The 12,287-nt window shown below is 39.5% G+C and overlaps 1 protein-coding gene across 1 annotated transcript; it reads right to left on the minus strand.

Moving 5' to 3' along the window:
- Window positions 1-9,967: 9,967 nt before the first annotated feature.
- LOC308626842 (zinc finger matrin-type protein 2-like) lies at window positions 9,968-10,857 on the minus strand. Its single transcript, XM_081252339.1, has one exon. The coding sequence runs from the start codon at window positions 10,747-10,749 to the stop codon at window positions 10,237-10,239; it is 513 nt and encodes a 170-aa protein (XP_081108465.1). The 5' UTR covers window positions 10,750-10,857; the 3' UTR covers window positions 9,968-10,236.
- Between the last annotated feature and the right edge of the window lie 1,430 nt (window positions 10,858-12,287).

The raw sequence follows: 12,287 nt of genomic DNA on the forward strand, positions 1-12,287 counted from the left end.
AAAAGAATTCAGAATAATGATAATGAAGATGATCCAGGACCTCAGAAAAAGAATTGAGGCAAAGATCAAGAAGATGCAAGAAATGTTTAACAAAGACCTAGAAGAATTAAAGAACAAACAAACAGAGATGAGCAATGCAATAACTGAAATGAAAAATACACTAGAAGGAATCAATAGCAGAATAACTGAGGCAGAAAAACGGATAAGTGACCTGGAAGACAGAATGGTGGAATTCACTGCTGCGGAACAGAATAAAGAAAAAACAATGAAAAGAAATGAAGACAGCTTAAGAGACCTCTGGGACAACATTAAATGCAACAACATTCGCATTATAGGGGTCCCAGAAGGAGAAGAGAGAGAGAAAGGACCCGAGAAAATATTCGAAGATATTAGAGTGGAAAACTTCCCTAATATGGGAAAGGAAATAGCCACCCAAGTCCAGGAAGCACAGCGAGTCCCATACAGGATAAACCCAAGGAGAAACACACCGAGACACATAATAATCAAACTGGCAAAAATTAAAGACAAAGAAAAATTGTTGAAAGCAGCAAGGGAAAAATGACAACATACAAGGGAACTCCCATAAGGTTAACAGCTGATGTCTCAGCAGAAACTCTACAAGCCAGAAGGGAGTGGCATGATATACTTAAAGTGATGAAAGGGAAGAACCTACAACCAAGATTACTCCATCCGGCAAGGATCTCATTCAGATTCGATGGAGAAATCAAAATCTTTACAGACAAGCAAAAGCTAAGACAATTCAGCACCACCAAACCAGCTCTACAGCAAAAGCTAAAGGAACTTCTCTAAGTAGGAAACACAAGAGAAGAAAAGGACCTACAAAAAGAAACCCCAAACAATTAAGAAAATGGTAATAGGAACATACATATCAATAATTACCTTAAACGTGAATGGATTAAATGCCCCAACCAAAAGACACAGGCTTGATGAATGGATACAAAAACAAGACCCATCTATATGCTGTCTACAAGAGACCCACTTCAGACCTAGGGACACATACAGACTGAAAGTGAGGGGATGGAAAAAGATACTCCATGCAAATGGAAATCAAAAGAAAGCTGGAGTAGCAATACTCATATCAGATAAAATAGACTTTAAAATAAAGAATGTGGGCTTCCCTGGTGGCGCAGTGGTTGAGAGTCTGCCCGCCGATGCAGGGGACACGGGTTCGTGCCCTGGTCTGGGAAGATCCCATATGCCATGGAGCGGCTGGGCCCACAAGCCATGGCCGCTGAGCCTGCGTGTCCGAAGCCTGTGCTCCGCAATGGGAGAGGCCACAGCAGTGAGAGGCCCGTGTACCGCAAGAAAAAATAATAATAAAAAAATAAAATAAAGAATGTTACAAGAGACAAGGAAGGACACTACATAATGATCAAGGGGTCAATCCAAGAAGAAGATATAACAATTATAAATATATATGCCCCCAACATGGGAGCACCTCAATACATAAGGCAAATGCTAGCAGCTATAAAAGAGGAAATCGACAGTAACACAATAATAGTGGGGGACTTTAACACCTCACTTATACCAATGGACAGATCATCCAAAATGAAAATAAATAAGGAAACAGAAGCTTTAAATGACACAATAGACCAGATAGATTTAATTGATATTTATAGGACATTCCATCCCAAAACAGCAGATTACACTTTCTTCTCAAGTATGCACGGAACATTCTCCAGGACAGATCACATCTTGGGTCACAAATCAAGCCTCAGTAAATTTAAGAAAATCGAAATCATATCAAGCATCTTTTCTGACCACAACGCTATGAGATTAGAAATGAATTACAGGGAAAAAACCGTAAAAAACACAAACACATGGAGGCTAAACAATACATTACTAAATAACCAAGAAATCACTGAAGAAATCAAAGAGGAAATCAAAAAATACCAAGAGACAAATGACAATGAAAACATGATGATTCAAAACCTATGGGATGCAGCAAAAGCACTTCTAAGAGAGAAGTTTATAGCTATACACGCCTACCTCAAGAAACAAGAAAAATCTCAAATAAACAATCTAACCTTACACCTAAAGGAACTAGAGAAAGAAGAACAAACAAAACCCAAAGTTAGCAGAAGGAAAGAAGTCATAAAAATCAAAGCAGAAATAAATGAAATAGAAACAAAGAAAACAGTAGCAAAGATCAATAAAACTAAAAGTTGGTTCTTTGGCAAAATTCAACACGCATTTATGATAAAAACTCTCCAGAAAGTGGGCATAGAGGGAACCTACCTTAACATAGTAAAGGCCATATACGACAAACCCACAGCAAACATCATTCTCAATGGTGAAAAACTGAAAACATTTCCTCTAAGATCAGGAACAAGACAAGGATGTCCACTTTCACCACTATTATTCAACATAGTTTTGGAAGTCCTAGCCGCAGCAATCAGAGAAGAAAAAGAAATAAAAGGAATACAAATTGGAAAAGAAGAAGTAAAACTGTCACTGTTTGCAGATGACATGATACTATACATAGAGAATCCTAAAGATGCCACCAGAAAACTACTAGAGCTAATCAATGAATTTGGTAAAGTTGCAGGATACAAAATTAATGCACAGAAATCTCTTGCATTCCTATATACTAATGATGAAAAATCTGAAAGAGAAATTAAGGAAACACTCCCATTTACCACTGCAACAAAAAGAATAAAATACCTATCAATAAACCTACCAAGGGAGACAAAAGACCTGTATGCAGAAAACTATAAGACACTGATGAAAGAAATTAAAGATGATACCAACAGAGGGTTTCCCTGGTGGCACAGTGGTTGAGAATCTGCCTGCTAATGCAGGGGACACGGGTTCGAGCCCTGGTCTGGGAGGATCCCACATGCTGCAGAGCAACTAGGCCTGTGAGCCACAACTACTGAGCCTCGCTTCTGGAGCCTGTGCTCTGCAACAAGAGAGGCCACGATAGTGAGAGGCCCGTGCACTGCGATGAAGAGTGGCCCCTGCTTGCCACAACTAGAGAAAGCCCTCGCACAGAAACGAAGACCCAACACAGCAAAAATAAATAAACTCCTACCCCCAACATCTAAAAAAAAAAAAAATGATACCAACAGATGAAGAGATATACCACGTTCTTGGATTGGAAGAATCAATATTGTGAAAATGACTCTACTGCCCAAAGCAATGTACAGATTCAATGCAATCCCTATCAAATTACCAATGGCATTTTTTACAGAACTAGAACAAAAAATCTTAAAATTTGTATGGAGACACAAAAGACCCCGAATAGCCAAAGCAATCTTGATGGAAAAGAGCAGAGTTGGAGGAATCAGACTCCCTGACTTCAGACTATACTACAAAGCTACAGTAATCAAGACAATATGGTACTGGCACAAAAACAGAAATATAGATCAATGGAACAAGATAGTAAGCCCAGAGATAAACCCACGCACCTATGGTCAGCTAATCTATGACAAAGGAGGCAAGGATATACAATGGAGAAAAGAGAGTCTCTTCAATAAGTGGTGCTGGGAAAACTGGACAGCTACATGTAAAAGAATGAAATTGAACACTTCCTAACACCATACACAAAAATAAACTCAAAATGGATTAGAGACCTAATTGTAAGACTGGACACTAAAACTCTTAGAGGAAAACATAGGAAGAACACTCTGACATAAATCACAGCAAGATATTTTTTGATCCACCTCCTAGAGTAATGGAAATAAAACCAAAAATAAACAAATGGGACCTAATGAAACTTAAAAGCTTTTGCACAGCAAATGGAACCATAAGGAAGACAAAAAGACACCCCTCAGAATGGGAGAAAATATTTGCAAACGAATCAACAAAGGATTAATCTCCAAAATATATAAACAGCTCATGCAGCTCAATATTAAAAAAACAAACAACCCAATCCAAAAATGGGCAGAAGTCCTAAATAGACATTTCTCCAAAGAAGGCATGCAGATAGCCAAGAAGCACATGAAAAGCTGCTCAACATCACTAATTATTAGAGAAATGCAAATCAAAACTACAATGAGGTATCACCTCACACCAGTTAGGATGGGCATCATCAGAAAATCTACAAACAACAAACGCTGGAGAGGGTGTGGAGAAAGGGGAACCCTCTTTCACTTTACTGGGAACGTAAATTGATACAGCCACTATGGAGAACAGTATGGAGGTTCCTTAAAAAACTAAAAATAGAATTACCATATGATCCAGCAATCCCACTACTGGGCATATACCCAGAGAAAAGCATAATTCGAAAAGACACATGCACCCCAATGTTCATTGCAGCACTATTTACGATAGCCAGGTCATGGAAGCAACCTAAATGCCCATCGACAGATGAATGGATAAAGAGGATGTGGCACATATATACAATGGAATATTACTCAGCCATAAAAAGGAACGAAATTGGGTCATTTGTTGAGACATGGATAGATCTAGAGACTGTCATACAGAGTGAAGTAAGTCAGAAAGAGAAAAACAAATATCGTATATTAACACATATATGTGGAACCTAGAAAAATGGTACAAATGAACCGGTTTGCAGGGGAGAAATAGAGACACAGATGTAGAGAACAAACATATGGACACCAAGGGGGGAAAGCGGCGGGGGTGGTGGTGGTGGGGGTGTGATGAATTGGGAGATTAGGATTGACATGTACACACTGATGTGTATAAAATTGATGACTAATAAGAACCTGCTGTATAAAAAAATAAAATTCAAAAATAAAAAAAAGATTCATTCATATCGCCTAGCATTGTAATAATTTTATTCATTGCTGTTGTAGTGTTGGTATTTCAATGTAAGACTGTGCTACCACTTACTTACCTGTTTTGCAGTTGATGGACATTAGGGCTGATCCCAGGCTTTGGCATTGTGAACTGCGGCTGCTGTCAGCATCCTGTCTGTGTCTCCTGGTGCACTGGGCGGATGTTCTAGCTTCTGTGAGCTGAACTTACTTTGTGCTAATGAGATTTCTACCCACCTGTGACCATAAAAGGGAAAACTGATAAAGACCCTGGAGTTTGGAAATCTGAAGCTGTGGATCTCGTTGTCGTGGATTGACTCCTATTCATGAGAAATTTATATTTCAAAGAACTGAAAACCCAGCAGTTTTCTTACATGTCAGAATAATCCTGCTGTTATTTAAATGCATTAAAAATTCTTTTAAATGGCAAGAAGCAGCCTTGAGAGCCTTCTTATTTCAAATTAATATCATCTAAATATGAAGACCTCTGCTTTGTGACTAACAAAAACATTTGCCAGTATTCCAATTTAGACAATTTTGCTTTCAGCCAAAAATCAGAAGTTTTTTGAGCTGGGAAAGATTTTTTAGAGACACTAGTTCAACTCCTTCATTTCATAAATCAGTAACTGAAGCCTTCTTGAAGGTCAAATACCTTCCCAAGGTCATAGTTAACTAATTAGTATAGCACCAGGACCATATGAGGACTTTCTGACTTCCAACCTTATATATTATTAAATTCCCCCCAATATTACATGAAGCCACCTTTCAAACTATGGAATGTGTGGAGGACTGAGAATGTTATTCTGCCATTGTCACCATCATTATATTTGACTCTTCATATACCTACCTAAGCATGATCCCCTCTGCCTGATTTTCCTGGCATCCCATTTTTACTAGAGGTATGGTAAGATTATACATATGCTATGGCACTGGTGCAGTGATCATTTTTTGGGTAATATTTTGATCCATCTGGCAGCAGATGGTTGTACATTATAAAATTCCTGCAAGTCACAGCTCTGTGTTTACCATAACCATCCATTACTGGCTACAGAACAGGGGAGCACTGGAGATAGTACCTCTTTGCAAACTCTACCCCTGTGATTCCCAAATGCCAAGTCTGAGATGTGGTACTGGCTTGAGATGGCATTTTTCTTCATCTGTGGTAAGGCGAGAAAAACAAAACAGTGAAAGGTTTTTCATAAAATTAATTTTGTTCAATTTAAAGGGAACCTTTTATACTGAGATTTGTCTTTCCTACTTTTTCTGCGTTAAATGTATTTTTATGGTATTTATAGTTTAAAATTTTTTTTTTTTTTTTTTTTTTTTTTTTGCGGTACGCGGGCCTCTCACTGTTGTGGCCTCTCCCATTGCGGAGCACAGGCTCCGGACGCGCAGGCTCAGCGGCCATGGCTCACGGGCCCAGCCGCTCCGCGGCGTGTGGGATCTTCCCGGACCAGGGAACGAACCCATGTCCTCTGCATCGGCAGGCGGACTCTCAACCACTGCGCCACCAGGGAAGCCCTAAAATGTTTTTGAGGGCAGTGCTTACAACTGTCTTATTCACTATCATACACTCAATTCCTAGCATAGTGCTTGACATAAAACAGAGACTCAAAAAATATTTAAATGGGTGAGTAAAAAGTAAATAACCTTAGTTTGGACATCAGTTTTTTCAGGGAGGCAGGACGGGGGGAAAGATTTTACTAATCCCTGAACTCTAGAAGTCTGATAAATTTCAGATTGTCACTCTTGCGTAGCGATACAAGACATCTAGTGTACTGGATGGAGTGTCCCCCCAAAATTGGCATCTACCTGGAACATCAGAATATGACCTTATTTGGAAATAGGGTCTTTGCAGATTCAATCAAGTTACGGTGAGATCATAATGGATTAGAGTGGGCCCTGATCCAAAGACTGGTATCCTTATAAGAAGAGGGATATTTGGACACAGAGACACAGGGAGAAGGCCTTGTGATCTCAGACACCAGAGGGAAGAGATTGCAGTAATGCAGCTCCAAGATAAGGAATGCTGGCAACTACCAGAAACTGGACCAGGCAAGAAAGGGTCCCTCCACCCAGCCCTCAGCCTTCAGAGGGAGCATGGTCCCGCCAACACCTTGATTTTGGACTTCAGCCTCCAGACGTTGAGAAAATAAATTTCTGTTGTTTGAGCCATCCAGTTCATGGTACTTTGTTATGGAAGCCCTAAGAAACAAATATATCTAGGAGTCCAGCCAGTGGATTTGGTGGGAAATAGAGGGGAAAAGAGCAGGATTTCTAGGGGTTAAGTGTGTCTCGTACAATCTATTTTGGGGCAAAAAAGAGAATTCCCACGCTGATTCTTCAGGGTATAATTAATGACTATAAGTATAGGGGAGTCATCTGGAGGATACTTTTCTATTTTTAGTCCTGGAAGATTCAGGGGAAAATGCTTTGGGATGATGTAGGAAGGATATTTGTTAGACATGAATCTTGATGGAAAGAGGTATTAGGCACTTGTTAGAACCCAAAATGGATTTCTAAAAGCTGGGCATAAGTCAGTTTTTACAATTAATATATTTTAAATGTATTATTATTATAGGAGCCCAGTATTTAAAACAATTTTATGATGAATTCATATAAGAGAAAGAACAAAGAAATATTTATAGCCTAATATATAATTTATATACCTAGATTTTCTTTTGTTTTAAAATTAATTAATTTTTATTTTTGGCTGTGTTGGGTCTTCTTTGCTGAGTGCGGGCTTTCTCTAGTTGTGGAGAGCAGGGGCTACTCTTCGTTGCAGTGGCGGGCTTCTTCTCATTGCGGTAGCTTCTCTTGTTGCAGAGCACAGGCTCTAGGTGCGCGGGCTTCAGTAGTTGTGGCTCATGGGCTCAATGGCTGTGGCTCGCGGGTTCTAGAGCACAGGCTCAGTAGTTGTGGCACACAGGCTTAGTTGCTGCGCGGCATGTGGGATCTTCCTGGACCAGGGATCGAACCTGTGTTCCCTGCATTGGCAGGTGGATTCTTAACCACTGCACCACCAAGGAAATCCCTAGCTAGATTTTCATATATCCCATTTGCCTGAAACAAGAACCTTCTATACAAAAGAAGAAAGTAGGACAATTTTAACTAAAGCTTAAAAAAAAATGACAATGCCTATATGTAAGCTTTCCTAGGGCATGTATTTTTGTCTATACTATTTACTGAGTGTAAATGGTGCCTGCATATAAAAGCTTAATAAATACTTGTTGAATGAATGTCCCAGGTAATTTATATTGTTACTGGAAGTGGTGGGATTACATGGCCTCTATTTTGTGGTCTAATACTTCATTGTTGTGATGACAAACACATCTCGTTTACTTCTGTGAGGCAGGATGTGAGGAATGCGAAGGAGACAAAGAATTACAGGATAAAAAAGTGTGCACTAAAATCTGAAAAGTTATCAAGCCATATCTATAAAACAGACTACCTAAAGTGATAGTGGTAATCTAAGCTCTTGACAGAGTTCAGATGATAAATTTGTGAGGGAGGGGTGAGGTCTTAGAGAGCTGAGAAGGTCTCATCCTGTCAGTGAGCAGGGAACCTATGAATTCTGTTTGGCCACCTGGGGCCCATTTAGTGCACTAGAGTACTAATTTGCTAAATGGGTCCCTCATAGTAAAAATGAATGAGTAAATAGTGAGCAATTTAGGGATGGTAAACCGCTAGTAGCTCAAGGGATACAGGAATGTGAAACTATAATTATACTCCTTGTTCCTAATGTACTAACTAAATGTATTACATTGTATATTGCATCTTGCTGAGTTTATTTCTGGACACAGCTGAGCCCTTTACAATTCAGACTGAAACCAATCCTGCCATCAATTCATGCCTCCATTAAAATCCCAACTGCTTATATTAGAAAAAAAATTCCAAAGATGGCTTCTTTTAGCTCGGATCTAAGGATGCAAACAGGATTAACCTAGATGCAAAACACAGCAAGTCAGTTATAAATCACACGGCATAAAATAAACTGTGGCAGTAAATTGAAAATTATGTTCTCTTTTTCTATACTTAGCTGTGAAAATATTTTAACAAGTTGGCTCAGGGTTTGCAACTTTTACATCTGTTGTTTCTTTTCGGGATTATCTTTTAGCATTTGAAGATGTGGTTCTTTTAAAAGTGTGGCTAGTCAGAAATGTGGTATCAGATTGTACATTTGGAACATTTTAAAGGATGGGGGGCATTTGTGAGTTATGTGGTTTCAAGATAGTGGCCTATTCCCCACTCTACTTTTAAGTAGGAGAAGCTGCGATTTCATGGGTGTCTAGAAAATATTTGTCCCTAACTGAAATCCTTTTCTTATTCAGAGAAATTGTACAGTGTGGGTTGGCTCGGACGGTCTGGATGATGTTCCATGATACCAGCAAACTCCAGGTACAAGTTTCATTGCCCTTATCATTGTCTATTATTAAAACTCTGAGGTTCCAGATGATCTGGTGTTCAGGGGACTGTCTATATTTATGAACTCTCATTTCTTTCTCTCTCTCCTCTCACCCCCAAGTTTAGTAACTTCACTGAAGGTGTTTGGAGGTGGAACCAGGGGTGGATCACACTGTGGATCCTCGTTCTTCTGCTCTCCCCTCAACTCTGATTTCTATTATTTTGGATACAATGGAATATGACATCTTTTAGATTATAGACACTATGCCCGAAATAGTTTCTCTGTGTAGAAATTATAATCTGCATTCTCCCCCCGCCCACAAAAAAAGGACCCACTGTTTTTTGAGGCTGGAATGTACTTCCTTTTTCTTCATGTTGAGATACTTGAACATAATTTATTCCCTTTCTCCTCCTAATTTAGTAATCCCTCATACCAAGTCTGGCAGGTGTGTATGAAGACTCTTCAACCCCTCCCCACTCCAATACTTTGTACACTGAATTCTCTGACCAATGCTTTTTCTTTAAGTTTTCCTGCTTGGAGGAGGTTTTTTGGTTACAAATAACTTCAAGGGGTAAATACAGCTCCTAGAGGATGAAAAGGCAAGAGTTGTGGTGATTGTGTGAAACTAAACAAGACTCAGATTATTGAGAACAGCGTTATGATTTCTTAGAGAGGATGCAAATGGACAGTGGGCCAATGGTGACAGAATTTCTGATTAGAACAGACTTCCCTTGAGTTTGTTACATTAGCTAAATAAAAATAACTCCAGAAAGCAGATATATGAGAATTAATATATATTTCTTTTTTTTTTTTTTTTCGGGAAAGCAGCCTCAGAAGAGGTGGTTTTTCTTTATTGGGAACTCAGATGATCAGAGGTCCTCTGTCTCCAGTGAAATACTGAGGCTGAAGGAAGATGCCACAGCGCATTCCTTTGCATCCTGTGCTCTCTCCCAAGGTACAGGGAAACCACAAACACCCACCCTCTAGCCCTCCCCACTGCCACTCTTAAGGACTTTCCCCAGTACCTCCCAAAAGAGGATGCCCCCACACACAAAGTTAGGCCTGGCAAAAAGCCAAGCATAGAAAGCCTCAGTAACTCTTCTTCGTGGAACCAAAGCCAGAGAAGCCCATCACAGCTGCCATCTCATCCTCCTCCTCAAATGTCAAGTCCTCCTCAGCCCTCCTTTTCTTCTCCTTCTGTTTCTCTTTCTTGTAGGCTTTGGCCTTTTCCTCCTCTTCTCTGAGTTCCTTCATCCTTTCCTCAAAATCATAATCCTTCTGCTTCTCTTCCATCTTCTTCTTGTTGACTTCAAAACGTTTCTTCACCTGATCCGAAGTGGAACGTTCCACACGCATGTCTATGCCCAGGTTTCGCTGATGTTTCTTTCCATTAATGTGATCCAGGAAGTTGATGGAGTCTTTCACCACACAGTCACAGACATTGCAATAGTATCCTCCCATCTCAGACTGTGGGGTGGTCTTCGTAATGACGACTGTCTTCCCAAGTTTGGATTCCAGGTCCACCTTGTAGTCCCTATGCCGGAGAAGCTCTCGCTTGACTGGCTGCACTGGTTTTCCATCCTTCTTTTCTCTCTCTTCCATGAGCCTCTTCTCGGCGAGCTTCTCATATTCATCTTTGTCCCGCTATCGGCGGAAGTCCAAGTTTTTTGTCCCACTGCCCGACGCCATCTTCACTGCGAAGTGAATCTATATTTCTTAATATAGAAAAAATTTAAAAGGTTTATAGGAAATCAGCTAAGGAACTAAAAAATATAAAGAAATGTAAATAGTCCGTGTTTCAGTGCTGAAATTTAACGTAGTCTTTGTTTTTTAACCTTATTAAAGTAGGGCTAAATTAAAATACTGTTCTTTTCATTTCTAGAATAGTTTGTGTTAGATGCTACTCAAGGTACATATGGATTAGGCAGCTGAAATTCATCTTCAAGATCATTACCTCTTTCTCTGCCTCTTTACTTTCTCTCAGAGACTTATCCTTCAGCAAGTACTCAGCTTCATTTGTTCCAGAAAATTTCATCCAAAGTGCGGTCTCTATTGTTGGATTCCCTAGACTAGGTCAGTTCTCGTTTTATTTTTGCTTCCTCCATGGCACCCAGTATTTTCCCCTCGTCCACATCCCTCTCACTTGTTGAACCTCTTTCTTGCTAATCTATAAGCTCTGTGAAGGCAAGACAGTGTCTGATTTATTCAACTGCTGTAACAGAGTACCTGGCATATAATATGTTTATAATTATTTGTTAAATTAATTGACTTGACTATCTTATGTCTCTTGGGAGAACTTGCATTCTTCCTAATTTTAAAAATGTAACTCTGTGCTGTTGATTGAATTGAAATGGAATAAACATTTGTTTCATGAGACCAAGAGGTAATACTTCAAAAGAAAAATATAAAAAATCATTTTCAGGAATTTCAAGAATCAAGATAAATATATATTTTTTGGTCCTGTAACTTCCTCCATTCCTCTTCAATGAAACTGTGTAGATAACCCAAGTACAACTTTCCTTGCCCTTACTAGTTTCTGTTATTTCAGCTACAAGTTCCAGTTTCTCTGTTTCTCTCTTCTTCCTCTTTCCTCAACCCCCCCACTCCCAATTCACCCCCAAGTTTAGTAACTTTATTGAAGTTAAGGCAGTCCCTGGATAGTATGAAGTTGAAAAAGTCACAAATGTGAAAATCCAGATTTATAAAACAATGTGGGGGAATAGTAATTCAATTAAAAATTTTACTAAATTCTTTTAAATAGTATGCTATTTTAATCTAGCCTACAATATTGTTTCAACTGACAAGAAAGTGCAACTTTTCAGACCACGAATAACAATGTAGCCGTAGAATATAACTTCTTCTGAATGTTGAAAGAAAAAACAAGGGAAGACGTTAAGAGAGAACATACAGGACCAGCCCATCTCATATTCCCACCGTGTCTCCTCCATTCCAGCGTTTCCTCTACTTTCCATCGCTTTCTGTGTCATTAAGTTACTTCAAACCTTAAGATCAACAGGGAAAAATGAGATCTCAGCCCTTTGCCTTTTTCCTTCTTAGATGTAGGAACTGGAGGATCGGGTCGGGGCTGCACGATTTCCATTAAGCACGTTCAGTGGGTGGTGGAGATGAAGACCAAAGGC

This window comes from Mesoplodon bidens (genome assembly GCF_964165515.1).
Source record: "Mesoplodon bidens genome assembly, chromosome: 13".
Taxonomy (NCBI): Eukaryota; Metazoa; Chordata; class Mammalia; order Artiodactyla; family Ziphiidae; genus Mesoplodon; species Mesoplodon bidens.